Genomic DNA, 17,921 nt, shown 5'->3' on the forward strand with positions numbered 1-17,921 from the left:
AAAGGGGAACCAGGTTTGTGTTGGCAACATTGACCGTCGCTGCTCCTCGCTGGCGTTCACCTGGAGGCTCGCGTGTGCCGCCGTCGCATCAGCACACCTGTCCGTCTTGATGAGTCGGCCCGAGACCCGCAGAGGGGACAGGACGGGTGGTCCGCAGGTCTAACTGCAGCCACGGGCATCTTCAGCACTGCACTTTAAATCACTATTTGATGAAATGGCTCCTCCATCTGTCGGAATGTTCCTAGTGTGTATATATACGCTTCCATATATGGAAAGGTGTGGCCAGATGGCTGCACATCCACATGTGTGCACCTGTGCGTATGTATGCTCCCCTGACTGTACGTGTATGTATAGTTAGATACGCACATGCGTGCACACGTTTATACACATGCGTATACATATAGATGGATGCACATCTAAGCTAACGGCCCCCAGTCCCCAACCAAGGTGAAGGAGATCCTTCAGGACCTCTGATCAACGCACCGTCATGGCTGCACTGAGCCACCGTTACTGGTGGTTACTGGTGGTTACTGGCTGCAGCTACTAATGGACATTCCACTGTGTACCTGCCTGCTGAAGGCTGAAATGTGTGTCCAGTGGGAAGTCCTCGCTACTCTGCTGATGCTGGCATGTGTGGTGCACAGTGAACTGGTTTTACTGGGACACACCAGTGGTCGGCTGGGAAATGACAGCGCTCCACCGAGCCACCAATTTCCCCACCAATTGTATCTAAACCCAGAACACCCCTGTGTGTTCGTGTCGGGGTGCAGTTCTGCCTTTGATGGAGGGGCAAGTTAAAAGAGTACAAGTTAAACAGTAGTATCGGAGCGCGTGCCCGACGGTGAGACCACAGGATGCTTTATGATCAAAGAACCCCTGGCTTTTGATCCTTGGAATCAAGGTCAAGTCTCCGGACTCCGCAGCACCATTATCCACGTTGCTGGATTATAGGTAGTAATTTTGCTAACTACCAGCTAATCACCGTGTAATAACAGCACCGGCGATGTTGCGGTCTGCGTCGTTCAGACGTGCTTGTGCTTGTTTGGCGCGTGGAGGCTCGGTTCTCTGCTCCAATCTGTAAGTGACACCGAGGCTCCCCGGGCTGCCTTATTTTTAGCCCCTGGTAGTGAGACCGTTGAGGAGCAGCTGGACGTGTGCGGGACCGGTTCCAGCCAAGGGCAGGGTTCCTGGAGCCCCGCCCCCAGAGGAACGATCCTGGACTGGATGGGCTTACTTTGGTGAATGTGTCACTGAAAACCAGTCCACACACAGCTCCAAGCCTCTCAATAGTTCTAGTGTGACACAAAGATGACAGAAGGGACTGTTGACACCGTGGAGGACCACCAGGTGCCCGCTGGTGACCCCGCGGAGGACCACCGGGTGCCCGCTGGTGACCCCGCGGAGGAAGAGAAAAAGGGCGACTCGAACGGCCAGGTGAGCGTCCCGGAGCAGAGCGCGGTTCCAGGGGTTGATCCGGTTGACTTCGTGCACCCAGAGGGCGGCTGGGGCTGGGTGGTCATGTTTGCCTCCATGTGGTGTAACGGCGCGGTGTTCGGGATCCAGAACGCCTTCGGTATACTCTTCCTCTCCCTGCTGAAGGAGTTTGGATCCGAGGATGATGAGGACCTCCGCTTCAGGACAGGTAAGTGCTTCAGTCAAAAGTTGTCTAAGTGCGGGTGGGGGGTTCCGTGAGCTCAGGCGCTCCCGGTGGGGCTGCGGGGCCAAAGGAAGAGCACACAATAATGTTTGTCGAACCAGTTCACCGAGCTGTCCAAATGTGGAACCAGAGAGGTGGAACGTGTTGGTTCTCGGTTGGTTCTTCTGACCGCTTAAAGTAGTGCGGGAAGAGACAACCAGCGCCGGAGCATTGAGTCGAGGAGAACCTGGACCCTGTCAAACCAATATCGCATGTTTCTTCTGCTTTCTCTGAATTGTGAGACGTGCTGGGTGGGTTCTCTGGCCCCCCACAGCCCGCCCGGCTCTAACTCCACCGTCTGATTCATTTAGCGCCTCACATTAACACTATTGAACCTCCAAACTTTGCACACGTATCTCTTTATTTGAGTGCAATGTGTGGATGGAAAGGCCCTGGAAAGGTCTGGGAGGTGTTCATATGACCGCGGTGATGCTTCTCTTCTCAAACTGTGCTTAACTGTAAAATAACCTGTGCTGTGGGCTGGTGTGCACCACCTGTGGGCTGGTGTGCACCACCTGTGGGCTGGTGTGCACCACCTGTGGGCTGGTGCACACGTCAGCCGTACAGGTGGTGCACAGCTGTTATAGAAACCCCACACGTGCAGCTGGAGCCACAGATACACTCTGTATGAAGTTAGAATGCTAGTGCTGCTCTTTAGGGTCCTGTTGGAACAACTTCCACACACTGAGTAATATTTTACACCCATTAACATGTATGTTTTAGCACAGCCAAATAGCTGTTAATGCTAAATAACGTGTTCCTCTTTGATTTTGTTGCCAGTTGACACAATCATTTTACTGTGTTGCCTGGAACAACATGGTAATAAAGTGGAGATTGTAAGCAACCACCAACACAGCAACTGTGCCCACGGGACAATATGGACAATGCACGTTAGCCAACCCACTGGACCCATTAGGGCTAAAGATTAGTGATGTTACCCATCAGAGATGGCACAGGTCCGAACACGAGTCATGTGTTTTATGCCTGCTGTGGTTCGCCTGAGGGGCGACACTCCCATTTCATTTCTGTCCTCATCTGAAGGCACCTGAGCAAAGGTTCCAACGTTTGTCATAAAATGTTAACACATCCAAGGAAGACACAAAGGTTTTCTGTTTTTTATCTCTTTATTGTATAAATAATCATCGTATGTTCCACTGACATGTGCACACGTACGGACATACAGCTGTATCGAATGTTAGCTTAAACATCGATTTAAGTAAAATTAGTAAACAACTCAACAGGAAGTAAAAGCCTTCTGTAAAATGTGTTTTTTTAAGTTAAGTTAATTGTGGTGCGGACACAGGTGTACTACCTCAGGTGCTCATAGTTAGAAGACAGTCCTTCAGCGTGGCGGAGCCTCGTCCTCTTGAAATCGAATCCTGTTTGTTTAGATCCCAGAATCACAAACATTGTTGCCTCAAAGGGCTTTAAAAGCTGCCCAGTTGTGAGCCCTCCATCCCGAGACCCTCAAACCGGGTCAGGAAATCCTTCAAAAACCCTCTTAGGGAAAGAAAAGGAACCTGCAGGAGAGCCACGGTTGAGGGATCCGTCTCCCTGGGGCGGACAGACGTGTAGTAGACACCACATGTACAGAGAACCTCAACATCAATGTCAGGAAAACATCTGTTCATTATCATTGGAGATGTAGAAGTTGCGTAATCTGTCCATGGATGAAGGTGTCGATGGTAGAACACAAGTCCATGAGCCCAGGTGCATCTTCAGATGTCCTCATATGGAGCTCTGGGCCACTGGACCTTCAGGTCTTGAGGAACCGTATCCAGGATCAGACAGACTTTTTGACCCTTAGGTTTTAAGTCTGGTTTTAAACACTGACACTGCTTCTGCCTTCTGGACCCAGACTAGGAGCTGGTACCAGAGAACCTGACCCTGATACTGAAGGTTCTGCCCTCTATACTACCTCTAGAAACCCTGGAAACTCCAAGTAAACCTGTGTTTGGAGAGAATAGACCAAGACCATGAACAACCTCCTATGTGAGAAGGAGGATTTAAAATCTCTCCTTAATTTAACAGGGAGCCAGTGTAGAGGAGCCTGTACTGGACTAATGTGGTCTCTGTTCCTGGTTCTATTCAGCACCTGAGCTGCTGCATTCTGGACCAGCTGGAGAGACTTTAAGGACTTTATTGGGCATCTAGATAGAAGTGAATACCAATAATCCAGCCTGGAGGAACTAAACACATGAACTGATCCTTCTGCTCCACTTTGGGACAGGACGTTCCTGACGTTGGTGATGTTGCACAGGTGACCTTGAGACACGATTAATATGGGCCCTGATATACCAGACACCCAGCTTCTTTCCAGTGGTACTGGGGGAAACTTAATGCCACTCAGCAAGGCTCCATCAGTAGAGAACATGTTCCCCAGGTCTTCTGGGCCCAGTGTGAGAACTTCAGTTTTAGCTGAGTTCAACTGGAGGACACGTCTGCTCATCTAGACCCTGATGTCACGGAGGCAGCCTGGAGGTAGAGTCGACAGGGTCAGATCCTGGCAGAACTTTTCCCGAATGTTCCCAATGTTGTAATTAAAGGGGCTGATGACGTCGTTACTATTTACGGTGTCGAGGATGGTGGCTTCACTGGAGTTCTGGTTCTGCCAGGAGACAGAGCACTTCTTATTGTCTCCATCAGTCTGGAGTAGTGGGCTGGTGTTGCACCGTGCTCTCCGCTCTGGTGTCACACCTTCCCTCAGGTCTCAGTCCTCTCCGTCAGTGGAGCCCACATCCCTTTCTGAAGAGCGCCCTTCATTCATCCCTTCATTCCAGAGGAATGTGGAAAATGGGAATTCTACTGACACGTTGTTCATGTCTGTGTGTAAAACAGCCTGATTGTGCAGAATCTTTCCATTTCAGGAGCTCCGTGACATCAAAGGAAGGAATCGGAAAGTTCAGCAGTTAATATTTGTCAGGTCATGTGACCTCAGCCAGCGTTTAGGTGAAGGTTGTGATAAAGCAGGTAAACATGCTGCAAACCAACATCTGCCTGAGACGCCAACATCTGTCTGACACCAACAGGCAGGTGTTGGCGTCTCAGGCAGATGTTTGTGTCAGGCAGATGTTGGCGTCAGGCAGATGTTGGCGTCTCACGCAGATGTTGGTGTCTCAGACAGATGTTGGTGTAGGACAGATGTTGGTGTCTCAGGCAGATGTTGGTGTGTATGACAGATGTTGGTGTCTCAAGCAGATGTTGGTGTGTATGACAGATGTTGGTGTGTATGACAGATGTTGGTGTGTATGACAGATGTTGGTGTCTCAAGCAGATGTTGGTGTGTATGACAGATGTTGGTGTCTCATACAGATGTTGGTGTGTATGACAGATGTTGGTGTGTATGACAGATGTTGGTGTCTCAAGCAGATGTTGGTGTGTATGACAGATGTTGGTGTCTCATACAGATGTTGGTGTGTATGACAGATGTTGGTGTCTCATACAGATGTTGGTGTGTATGACAGATGTTGGTGTCTCATACAGATGTTGATGCCCGTCAAATGTTGGTGTTTCAGACAGATGTTGGTGTGTATGACAGATGTTGGTGTGTATGACAGATGTTGGTGTCTCCGACATATGTCGGTGTCTGAGGCAGATGTTGGTGTCAGACAGATGTTGGTGTCTCAGGCAGATGTTGGTGTCTGAGGCAGATGTTGATGTCAGACAGATGTTGGTGTCTCAGGCAGATGTTGGTGTGTATGACAGATGTTGGTGTCTCAGACATATGTCGGTGTCTGAGGCAGATGTTGGTGTCTCAGGCAGATGTTGGTGTCTCAGACAGATGTTGGTGTCTCAGGCAGATGTTGGTGTCAGACAGATGTTGGTGTTTGACTCTGGGTGAAATTAATCCCAGTTCAGAATCAAAGATGCTCCTTAAACAAATAATGATCGTAGAGAGTTGATGAGCAGGTCCAGCAGGAGGTGTCAGGACCTGGAGGACTTCAGGAGTCAGACATCCATCCATCCATCCATCATCCATCCATCCATCCATCCATCCATCCATCCATCCATCCATCCATCCATCCATCATCCATCCATCATCCACCCATCCATCCATCCATCATCCCGTCATAAAGGGTCCCAGTCAGCTGAATGCTGAGTGATCACATGATCTGTCTTTATGCTCTCACACCACAGCAGTAGGGGTCTGTTGGGTCTATCAGCAGGTTTTGTCTCTTCAAGGGTTGTTTTCACCTGGGGGGGGGGGGGGGGGGGCGTTTCTGCTGTGTGTCGCTGTAATTAAACTTGAATCTTTTTTCTCATGTTCTTGGTGTGTTTAGTGGCCCTCAATAGTTTCATCTTATTTCCCCCCGGTTCTGAAGTCAGATATCTGCCCCTGGCTAACAGGCAGCACACATCCACCAACCAGCTAAAGACAAAGGTCTCTCAGCTGGACCTGCACTCCTTCAGATTCCTGCAGAGTTTCTACCAGAAGCCACTTCTGGAATAATGAAAGCTGCAAATCTTGACTCTGGAAAACTTTAGTCTGTGGTCTGAAAACAGGGTGGAGAGGAAGTTCAGCAGTGAACACACCTCCCCCCCACCCCCACCCCTCTCTGGTGTCAGCTTATTGGAGCTGCTCCATACAGTTGTCATCCCTGATTTACTTTAGACTCCGACATGAGGTTTCACTTCCTGTGATGTGGGCCAGAAACCCCTGACATGAGCTGGATTTCGGGCTGGATGCCTGCGCATTCTTCCCACCAGTTCGCCAGATAAATGTTTTCCAGCTGTTTCATGCAGAAGATGGAGAAATGGCCATTATGCTTTCTCTGCCAGATGTGTTCCTGCTGCAGCCTGAGGCCCTCAGAGGGGGCATGGCTGACCTCTTTGTCATCCTTAAACAGGACTGGCTGTTGGACATTGAGACCACAGAACTTTGGCCCAGGGCCAGCATGCTCCTCACATGCTCATATAGGAACCTTGTAGGGATTTTCTGAAGGAATATTATCTGGGAATTATTGGAACTGCCTTGAATGTGCATTAGGCTGTTTTTGTGGAGATGCCAGGAACCCCCCACCTCCCACCCCGGGTGTGCTATCAAGTGCTGCTTTTTCTCAAACTTTTCGTGTTCTTTCATGGGGAAGGTGTTCGTGAGCCACCAGCAGCTGCAAGATGAAGCTCACTCTCAACCTAAGCCTCACCCTAGACTGCTTGTTGTCATGGTAATGTAAAGTCACGCGACAGCTGAGGTCACTGGTGGTTAAACAGGAACTAAGAGCTAGTTTTGGTAGCGAGCTTGCACAGTGACAGGACTCGGACATCTTCCCCACTAGCCCCTAGCTTGACTGTGATAGCATCCAGCTAACAACAGCAGAACACCAGAACCTACTGAGTCATGAAGTCCTCCACTGGCCGTCCTCCTCCAACATCTAACAAGTACAGATCTTCAGGACATCTGATATCTTCATGCAATGCCTGCCTGATGTCCTTCAGCAGGTGAATCTGTACCCGTGAGTGTGCTGAGCCCCCACTACATGGGACCCGTGACGATGGCTAATGAAGCTTCGTCCATATTCATATAAATGCCACCTTAGAGAGCAGCCTGGTTCTGTGCATTAAAGGGAACATTGTCAAATACGCTTTTCTAAATAAACGTATGTTTTCCTTTGGACCCAAAAGGTCTAACTCAGGGTCAGAATATGCAAGAGGTCCAAGGCAGGATTCAAACCAACAACCTGAGCTACCAGTTTTTTTTACCTTATGATGTTTAAACATTGCGACGCAAATACACACTCACGCTGGTGTCATTTTATCACACAGTAGCGTGTGTGATAAAATGACACCGCACTGGGGTGCACCAGTAGCCTGATACCAGTAGCCTGATACCAGTAGCCTGATACCAGTAGCCTGATACCAGTAGTTTGATACCAGTAGCCTGATACCAGTAGCCTGATACCAGTAGCCTGATACCAGTAGCCTGATACCAGTAGTTTGATACCAGTAGCCTGATACCAGTAGCCTGATACCAGTAGTTTGATACCAGTAGCCTGATACCAGTAGCCTGATACCAGTAGCCTGATACCAGTTGCCTGATACCAGTAGTTTGATACCAGTAGCCTGATACCAGTTGCCTGATACCAGTAGCCTGATACCAGTAGTATGATACCAGTAGCCTGATACCAGTAGCCTGATACCAGTTGCCTGATACCAGTAGTTTGATACCAGTAGCCTGATACCAGTTGCCTGATACCAGTAGCCTGATACCAGTAGCCTGATACCAGTAGCCTGATACCAGTAGTCTGATACCAGTAGTTTGATACCAGTAGTCTGATACCAGTAGTTTGATACCAGTAGCCTGATACCAGTAGCATGATACCAGTTGCCTGATACCAGTAGCCTGATACCAGTAGTTTGATACCAGTAGCCTGATACCAGTTGCCTGATACCAGTAGCCTGATACCAGTTGCCTGATACCAGTAGCCTGATACCAGTTGCCTGATACTAGTAGCCTGATACCAGTAGTCTGATACCAGTAGCCTGATACCAGTAGCCTGATACCAGTAGTCTGATACCACTAGTCTGATACCACTAGTCTGATACCAGTAGCCTGATACCAGTCGTCTGATACCAGTAGTATGATACCATTAGTCTGATACCAGTAGCCTGATACCAGTAGTTTGATACCAGTAGTCTGATACCAGTAGTTTGATACTAGTAGCCTGATACCAGTAGTCTGATACCAGTAGCCTGATACCAGTAGTCTGATACTAGTAGCCTGATACCAGTAGTCTGATACCAGTAGCCTGATACCAGTAGCCTGATACCAGTAGTCTGATACCACTAGTCTGATACCACTAGTCTGATACCAGTAGCCTGATACCAGTAGTCTGATACCACTAGTCTGATACCACTAGTCTGATACCAGTAGCCTGATACCAGTCGTCTGATACCAGTCGTCTGATACCAGTAGTCTGATACCAGTAGTTTGATACCAGTCGTCTGATACCAGTCGTCTGATACCTGTAGTTTGGTACCAGTAGTTTGATACCAGTCATTTGTCCTGAAGGTAGCAGGTCTCTCCTCAGGCTGAGGCTCAGGATGGTTCAGAACTGACCAGGACTACAAAGCAAACACTGGTGAAAAGAGGAGCTGCTGAAGGTGAAGTTGCTCCACAGACGTGGGGCAACAATGGCTGGTCTCTTCCCCTTCTCAGCTCCACCTCAACAACAACAAACCTGATCCTGGTGTTGCTGGCTGGACAAAAACATGTTTTCTTCACTGGATCCCAGTCTGGGACTGGGAGGAACGAGCACTTTGAGAGGGTCTCTGCAAATCTGTGCAATAAAGGCTTCTTCTGATTTGCAGCATTAAAAACTACAATAACTGGGACGTTCAGTGCTGCTACCATGGTGATATAAATAGAAGGTTTCGAGGGCATTGAAAGTGCTCAACTTTAATGCTGATCTGTGGGAAAATCCTCCTGTTTAGTTCATCATTCTTCATTTTTACGGTGTCGCTGCCGTTGAGGACAAGTTGTGAAATAAGCAGCTGGTGATTTGAGCCCAAATGTGTCCTTTAGTAGTTCATTAACTTTGGTTAATCAGTGACTCTGCAGCTTCCCTTTTAGCTTCAGTTCTTCAGTGAGGGACTGAGTGGTGGGCCAGGTGATCCACTCCCAGAGGCAGAGTGAGGAGCCTGTATGTCCTCTCTAGCTGCAGCTGCATATCTAGACTCAGCTCTTCCTCCAGGGCTCCTGCCTGGCACTTCCATCCTCAGCATCCTTCACTGTCCTCCTCTGATCAGGTCTCAGTCTGGCCCCTCTGCTTTACCTCCAGAAGATCTAACATGTGCTGTCCCTCTGATGTCCTCATCCCCGGTCCTCTGCATGTCTGCCTTGTTGAGGATCAACTTCCCTCCTTAGACATTCGCACCCCTCTAAAAGCTTGTCGACCAACCTCGCCAGGAACTCAACAGGTCCTTCTCCAGACACTTCCAGACCTCCACAGGTGTCATCATCTTACTCATTTCTGCTTCTCCTGCTCCACATCCCTCACTTCTGCTACTCTTGGCTGCCTCTCATTTCCCTCATTCTTCAAGTCAGCTTCTCTCTCCATCTTCTTTTCCAGAAGAGGTGGGCACATCTCCGCCTCTATGCTTTGTGGCTCTCACCTTCTGCATCTATGTCTCCTGTGCTCCTAACCTTCTCTTCTCTCTTCAGCTCACCTCTTTCCCTGAATTCAATTCCTCATTCCTCCACCAAGTCTCCTTCTTCCAGCTGCTCCCTGAAGGCCTCACAACACCCGTCCAGTTTCAGCTCCCTCCTCTTCATTCTCTGCTCTCTCTGTGTGCTCCTCATCTTCCTCACCCCCAGAGTCCTCGTCCCCACCACCGGTCTAAGCTGTCGCCCTACACGATCACCTACAGTGACCACAGTCACCATGCTGCTGGAAGGCAGTAGTACTGCTAGTATGTTCTGTTGGACTAGCAGGGCTGCTCCATGAACAAAGTGACGAGGCCTCTAGTCTGATCTGGTGTACTGGTCTCCTTCTTCCACAGTCTGGACGCTCAGCTTGAAGGTTTCTGGAGCAACTTCATGTTTGCTCCTCTGCCGTTCACCTTTGGTTCCCCTTCAACCTTTTCGGCAGCTAAATAGTTGCTTCCTGTCCAGCCATGTTCTCATGTTGGGAACACCACGAGGGCTGCATTTAGATTCCAGTTTGGTTTTGGCTGCCCGCTACAGAGAAGCCTGGAGACGGCTGGTGAGTGTGGGCCAGACACTAGTCCCAGTAAAGCTGCAGAGATGGCCAAGGTGGGCTAATTGTGGCTGCTTCTGTGTCGCTGGAACACACAATCCTCATATTACATTTTTCAGTCTAGATTTCCTCTTAGTCTGAAACATTAATATCTTTAAACGAAGAAAGAAAAAGGATAAAAGCGCAGCAGCAATTTCCTGTTGTCTTGGAGCGATGGGTTCCCTTGATTTCCCTCTGACTTTATTACGCGGGGCACAAAGGGCAGGTTGGAACCACCGTAGTTTGATGCTTCTTTCCTCCTGCAGCATCTGGAACGAATATAAGAGCTTCCAACAACCTCTTAAAAGGAGTCATTCTGCTCATAAACAAGCTTTATGTGTGGTGGGGATCGGGATCAAGAGTCAGCTGGACTGTTAATGGATCACCAGCAGCAGGTACCTGCAGGGCCACCTGACCAGGATCTCTGCTGCAGGATCCCCCCCACATCCGTGAGGAAGACAATGTGAAGCTTTCTTTATCTTCTACAGCAACACCTTGTGGACAACCCTGCATTTCTGCCAGGGCGAGGCGGTAAACGCCCACCAGTGGCGCCAGTATGGTGCAGCAGCTCCCTGCAGGTTTCCAGTGAAGTTTAGAGGGTCTAGGATGAGACCATGGAGGGGGGATGTCGTCACGGGGGGGTCAAGCTTCCAAAACGGCGGCTCTCTGCTCATCCTGTCCTGTTCTTGGAGACTTCCTGTTGTCCTTCTCTGTCTTCTGAGCTTGTGCTTCTCTGTCTCTTCAGCATGGGTGGGCTCGCTCTCCATGGGGATGATCTTCTTCTGCTCTCCCATCGTCAGCGTCTTCACAGACATTCTGGGCTGCAGGATCACTGCTGTGGGTGGCGCCGCCGTCGGCCTGGTGGGCCTCTTGGCCAGCTCCTTTGTCACGTAAGTAACCTCTGCCTGATGGCGGCAGTGTCCCATCCTGGTGCTGCTTCACTGTCACGTCCAGTCCAAACTCCTCACCAAGTTAAAGCGTTGAGCCAGGCTAGTGGCGTCCTGAGGTCACCTGCTTCAGGACAGCAGCCTGGTCTACCTGGGCTTCCTCCCAGTGACACTGATAGAAGCTTCTGGGTCTGTGAGTGTCCTCTGAGCTGAGGGTGGGCCGGTGGTGAAGGTTCTCTGCTCTGGTAGCTCAATCGTTTCTCCATGCATCGGTCCTCAGCCTTCACTGAATGAAATATGTCATTATTACTTTGCAGAAATGGTGGAACAGAAATGGTCCAGGTGTTGGACACTGAGTGGATCAGACCCAGTGTGCTGCACCTGAGAGCAACACTGCGGCCATCACGTCTGACTGCAGCAGAGCCGAGTAGCTCTGGTTGCAAAGGTCGTTTCACTGGCAGCTTGTTTTCTAAAGCAGGCGACTTTATTTACCTCCAGCTGGACTTTGGCACCAACGGAACTGAGCGGAAATCATGAGGGGCGGCACTTGTTTTCAGGCTGCACACGCAGGTGCTGATCCCGGTCCTCATCCCGGTCCTCATCCTGATCCTGTTTTTTTTAGCTCAATCAAAGGTCGCTTGTGTTTACCAGCGCGTCATCAGGTTAGCTTCCCCGTGAGTTTCCACATCACACAATATTAAACACCAAGCAGGGACACTGTCCATCAAGGTCCATTCCTGGTATTTTCGGGCCAAAGAACCAAGAATGGGCAGCTTTTTAACCACTTTTAGCTCACATCGAGAGTCTCCTGTGGTCCCCTTGAACAAAGACGGCGATTGGATGAGAGGCCACGGTTCCAAACGATGGCGATCTGTTGGTGTGGTCACACGAGGCCGTTTGTCTCTGGAGCGCCCCTCTGCAGTTCTATTATGCTGGTGTGGATCTGCTGTCTTGTCCTCATCTCCTGTGGTTTGATCTCCTTGCAGCTCCCTGGGGCCCCTGTACTTCACCTACGGCATTGTGTTTGCCTGCGGCTGCTCCTTCTCCTACCAGCCCAGCCTGGTCATCCTGGGCCACTACTTCAAGAAGCGCCTGGGCCTGGTGAACGGCATCGTGACCGCCGGCAGCAGCATCTTCACCATCATCCTGCCCTTCATGCTGTCGGGCCTGCTGAGCAGAGTGGGCCTTCACAACACCATGCGCGTCCTCTGCATCCTCATGTTTGTGCTGATGCTGGCGGGTTTCACCTACAAGCCGCTGCTGCCTGCTAAGACCTCCAGCACAGGCCGCTGCTGCCCCCCCATCGGCCAGATCTTCAACTTCAACATCTGGAAGTCTTTGGGATATCGTATCTGGGCTTTTGGAATCCCAGCAGCCCTGTACGGCTACTTTGTGCCTTACGTTCACCTGGTAAGTGGCACCACGTCCGTCGGCACCGCCGCGGCTGGAGTTTGTCTTGTTTGTGTAGCTGCAGGTTATCGCAGCTCACAGGAGCAAAGGGCCATCAGATAGATGTGGATCATATAGATGCAACAGATTGTTGCTGTGCAGCTTCACGTGTCCACAGACGGCCTCTGTGTTTGGACTCAGCAGAGCCCAGCAACAGGGACAAAGGTCCAAATAGTTTTGTAGTATTTTATTTCAGAATTGGCCATCAGCGGTATTCTTGTATTCGTTATTTTATGGGTAAGCAGTTGTGACAGTGGTTATTCTTTAGTGTTTATTAAATGGTCTTTAAATGTGCACATGAACAGTCTCAGCATCTAATCTGGCTCTGCTGTGTTGGCCGTCACCCTTCCAGGCCTGTAGCTGCAGACCTGCTGGAGCTGGAGCCCGAACGTCTAGCTAGCGTGATCTAACATGTGATCGACTTCTATACTGGCCAGGGTGCCCCGTTCTGCTCAGATCACATGACTGTCTCACAGGACATGTTCCTTTACTACGATGAACATACAGCATCTTTCAGAGTGGGGAATCCCGTGGGGATAATGTGCTACCACGAGTTCTCTCAGAGGAGGAGGCGCTTGGCTTTTGGTGGCCCTTGTAGCTAAAGACGAGGATTCTCCAACCACCCCTTGGGTTTCCAGGACATGCGAAAACTCTCTTCTAATTCTTCTCTCTTTTAACAACTGTTTGAATTCATTGGAGGGGTCTTAACAGTTAATTACAGAGTCCAGCCAAGAAGTAGGTGCATGGAGGATCACCTGGAACCAGAGGAGTTCTGATATAATAATAGCACAGTTCTGTCCAGCATCACCCTGAAGTTCCTCACTGTAGTGCTGAGGTCACACAGGAACCCCAGGGGGCCACACACAGCCAAACTGGAGCACCTTAGTTTATCAGGGTGTGTGGAAGCTGCAGGTCCTCCAGGGATCAGCAGGTCCGGTCCACACAGACCCCCGTGGAGCACCCCTCAGTCTGATCACTAGGGTCCCACACAGTTCTGAGACCCAGCAGGTCCAGTAGAGCCAGTGAGGATACAACTGCGTCCTGAAACCAGGCTGACGCACACACACGCACGCACACACGCACGTTACAGCGCTCCAGGGATGTTTGACCCCTGCATGCTACATTTCCAAGTGTCCAATATTGTGGACCCCAGAGAGCTCCCACAAGTGTGTGTGTGTGGGAGCGTGTGTGTGTGTGTTGTGTGTGAGTCTCCTATGGGCAAAGGTCACCGTGACAGGAAGGAAAAGATGGTGACATGGCTCCACGTTTCACTTCCCTTGGTTTCTGCGGCGACAGCAGCTCTCTGAGGCGTTTGGTCATATCTTGACTTCAGCTTCTATTTCCTGTCTCAATCAGAATCATCATCGAACATTATGTACAAGTTTTCTCTCTTAAATACAGATAAGAATCTTATCTGGGGCCTCTGACCTTCAGTCACTGATATGAAGGTCATATTTCCTGTTTGTTGCTGAAGCTCATTAATTAATATCCTTAATTGGCTATAAGCAGGTAATAAGCAGAATTCTCTATATTAGCTTCTGTGTCTTTATCCCACTGATGCACTTCTGTTGATGTTAGATGTTGTTCTGCTCCTTCCAAAGCGGACGGATCCCTCATGGACCGGTCACACACACACACACACATACACACACACACACACACACACACACACACACACACACACACAGTATTGCTGAGCCGCTCCGTATGACTGAAACCATTTTGGGAACTTCCTGCTGCTGTTCAGTTGTTTTCCATCGTGCCGAGTCAGCAGGCTCTCTGGCAGAAGAGGCTTCCTGTGTCTTCCTGACACCGTCCAGTAGCATGAGTAGCATGTGTCCCGGGGGGGGGGGGGGGGGCTCACAGGGGGGCCCAGACTGTGCTCATGGCTGCTCTGTGATGGGACAGCCTGAGGATCATACCTCTATAAAGCCCCCTTCACTCTCCTCTATTCATTAAAGTGCTGCTTAGTGTGTGTGTGAGAGAGAGAGCACACACTTTCTTATTCTTGTATCTTTGTGAGGACTTCCACAGACATAAGGCATTTCCTGACCCCTGACCCTGACCTAAATCTAGTTCTAGTTTTCACCTTAAAACCAAGTCTTAACCCTCAAATAGTCCTGTGACATTGTGAGGGCCAGTCAACATGTCCTCACTTTTCTAGAAGAATGAGTATTTTGGTACTGGTCGATAGTGAGAACAAGACCCCCCCCCCCCCTTCCCGGGTGGCTGGTGGGGGCTCTGCTGTGGCAGCTGCAGCAGAGAAGCGGAGCAGAGCCAGTATTAGGTCCTGGGGGGGGTGCAGCCACTCAGACTGTCGGGCCTCCTGTTTGCCTCACACACGACTTTGAAGCTCTTCTTCTGTGGCCGCTCCTCCACTCCTGCTCGGACGAGGGCCGGTGTTTAGGTTGTGATAATCACGTCATGCTCCTTGTCGTCTCCCCCACAGATGAAGCACGTGGAGGAGCGTTTTGGACCAGAAACCAACAAAGAAGTTCTGCTTCTGTCTATCGGCATCACTTCCTGCATAGGTCGCTTCATCTTCGGCAGGGTGGCGGACTACATTCCCGGAGTGAACAAAGTCTACCTGCAGGTGAACACCCCCCCTGTTCTTTCACCCTCACGCGCAGGTTCTGCTGGTGGGGTCCAGGGTTGTCTCCATGCACCTTAAACTCAGCCTGAGTTCCTAGAAAGCACCTTCATGCTAGCAAGCGCCCTGACCTTTGAACAGGAAGACACGCTGCCAGGAGGGGAACGGGGGTCCAGGCAAATGGAGAAAACCACAAGGACACATACAGTAACGTTCCAAACACTCCCCACCCATTCTGCAGTTGAAGGTTCTGGAACCAGCCTTAAACCAACACTGAGAGCGGAGCGGCAACCTGGTCCTGTCCACTTCTCCTGGGCCCCTGAGGGCCACATATGCAAGAGAAGGATTTTAAAATGTGTTGTGGCTTTAATGGGCAGCCAGTAAAAGAGATTCCTGTCAGCTCTTCAGCAGGTGGATCAGCTGGGGGTTCTGACAGAACTATCCAGACCTCCTGAAAGAGTCCAGCACCATCCCAAGTTAGTCTGATCTGATCTTTTTAATGTGTCTGGTGGGAAAAAAGCTGCTCCAGGATCCCTTTGATAGGAGTTAAAAGGCAGAGCCAGGTCAAAGGTCACTGTGAGACTCCTCACAGATCAACTGGAAGCTACAGAGATGATCCTCCAGAGTCACGATGAGATCGGCTGATCTGTTCCTGAGGGATCTGGATAGTCTTTATATCATCGTGTGGGAGGTCCAGCAGAACTGAGGGTGCTCTCACGGAGCCACCATCCCCCACTAGATGTTCTGCTACAACCTTCTGCTGCTGAGCCTTGTGGCGAGGCTGCGGGGGCATCTATGGGTGACTCTCCCATCAGGGGGGTGTTTCATGGACCGGTGCCCCCCCCCCCCCCCCATTACATTGTGAGTTCTTCTGGAAGTGAATCTGGCCGGCACATGCAAGCTGACGTCTCGTCTCCGTCCTGCAGGTGACATCGTTCTTTGTGATTGGGCTCATGTCCATGATGATCCCACTGTGCAACATCTTCGGGGCGCTGATTGCCGTGTGCCTGCTGATGGGGCTGTTTGACGGCTGCTTCATCAGCATCATGGCTCCAATCGCCTTTGAGTTGGTCGGTGCCAAAGATGTGTCCCAAGCCATCGGCTTCCTGCTGGGCCTGATGTCTGTGCCCATGACCGTGGGACCTCCTATAGCAGGTAAGATACTTTGGTGAACTCAGTTCAGGGGCCGTCCTGCTCCCACTGCCCCACTGCCGGTGAATATTTCATGGTGGCCCTAATAATTTAGAAGGGCAGAGAAACACGTGGCCTGGGAACCGGTGCAACCGGTCTGGGTCCATCTCCACTTCTCTTCTTTAGTAACTAACCTTCAGCACCAGTCGGGCCTCAGGCCTGAAAGATTCGCGCATCTTCTGCGTTCACGGCTCTTTTGCGCCCCCTAGTGCCCACTTGTTGTAAAGCTCACCCGCTTCAGATCCATTCTGGTTAACAGAATCTTCTCCAAACTGCAAAGCTACATTTGATTTAGACGTACTGCCCCTGGCTGGATGCTGAACAGCAACACGTGTGAACGAGAGACCTGTTAAATCAAATCAACCACGTAACCAGAGAAAGAAGTCCAGTTTCCCCATGTAAATGAATGACGTCTGTGCACTGGACTGTTACTGTTGCAGGTTTCCTCAGGGACAGGCTGGGCAGCTACGACGTGGCCTTCTACCTGGCAGGGATCCCCCCCCTCTTCGGAGGAGCCCTGCTCTGCCTCATCCCCTGGGTGGAGGCCCGGCGCAGGAGGCGTGAAAAGACGGAGGCCCTGAAGGAGGAGGCAGAGGTCAGCACCAGGATGTTGGAGAAGCATCAGGAGGACGCACAGCTTCAAACTGGAGAGTCTGTCCTGTGAAACAGGCCAGAGGACAGACGGACACGCCCCGCGCGCGTCCATGAAAAAAGCCAGAGCTTTAACACGAGTTTAACACAACCGTCTCCCCGGACGAGTGAACTCCGCTGCGTTGTTTAATTAGAACTGAAATTTAAAGAGCTGCACGTCTTCTTGTTGTCCGATGGGAAAGAAAATGTCCTGTCCATCCGTCCCCGTCAACTCTTCCCTGTGGGAGACCAGTGTGTCCAGCACCGACTCACCTGTTCCGGTGAACCTGGACCTGGACGTCTCAGGCCCGGAGAACTGGTGCATTAGGAAACCATTCCAGTTTGACTCCTGGGGGGGCTCTGCTGCGCGTGCACGTGTCCCCCCCCCACCACGCTGTGTCTGCTCAGGGACACAGAAGAGCTTGTACCTGAACACAGCCGCCCCACCCTTGCTCAGCACTTGGTTTTGTCGCCGCCACCATTTTTTTCATGTTGTATTTATTTGAGGAGATCCACCTGTGACTGACGGCGGTTTAGATTCAAGGTGGTGGAAATAAATATGGACGTGCAGATGGATCAAAGTGTTTTCTTGTAATGTCGCTGCATTGAGCTTCCAGGTGGGGGGTCAATGAACGCTGGACCCCCCCCTCCCTGATGCCTGTAAATCATTTTAGCTCTCATCACTTTGATCTTCTGGTCTTTATTTCAGGTCGCTGCTCGTGACCTTTTTTTAAAGTTGATCT

General features: G+C 50.6%; 1 protein-coding gene across 2 annotated transcripts; it reads left to right on the forward strand.

Annotated features, from left to right (window-relative positions):
- Positions 1-961: 961 nt before the first annotated feature.
- slc16a10 (solute carrier family 16 member 10) lies at positions 962-17,865 on the forward strand. Of its 2 annotated transcripts, XM_029849143.1 has the most exons (7): positions 975-1,330; positions 1,364-1,642; positions 11,177-11,321; positions 12,305-12,728; positions 15,217-15,360; positions 16,284-16,512; positions 16,989-17,865. In XM_029849143.1, exons 1-7 carry the CDS (start codon positions 1,309-1,311, stop codon positions 17,210-17,212), a joined length of 1,467 nt encoding a protein of 488 aa, XP_029705003.1. In that variant the 5' UTR covers positions 975-1,308; the 3' UTR covers positions 17,213-17,865. The 2 variants fall into 2 exon arrangements, with proteins under 2 accessions (XP_029705002.1, XP_029705003.1); XM_029849142.1 differs by having other exon boundaries at positions 962-1,642.
- Positions 17,866-17,921: the final 56 nt, after the last annotated feature.

The sequence above is a fragment of the Takifugu rubripes genome, chromosome 16 (assembly GCF_901000725.2).
Source record: "Takifugu rubripes chromosome 16, fTakRub1.2, whole genome shotgun sequence".
In the NCBI taxonomy this organism is placed as follows: domain Eukaryota; kingdom Metazoa; phylum Chordata; class Actinopteri; order Tetraodontiformes; family Tetraodontidae; genus Takifugu; species Takifugu rubripes.

Bases quoted from the DNA above. Each gene is read 5' to 3' on its own strand.
- slc16a10 (XM_029849142.1), top strand. From the start codon at position 1,309: ATGACAGAAGGGACTGTTGACACCGTGGAGGACCACCAGGTGCCCGCT. The intron at 15,361-16,283 runs GTGAACACCCCC...TCCGTCCTGCAG, and splicing joins TGAACAAAGTCTACCTGCAG to GTGACATCGTTCTTTGTGAT. The intron at 16,513-16,988 runs GTAAGATACTTT...TTACTGTTGCAG, and splicing joins CGTGGGACCTCCTATAGCAG to GTTTCCTCAGGGACAGGCTG.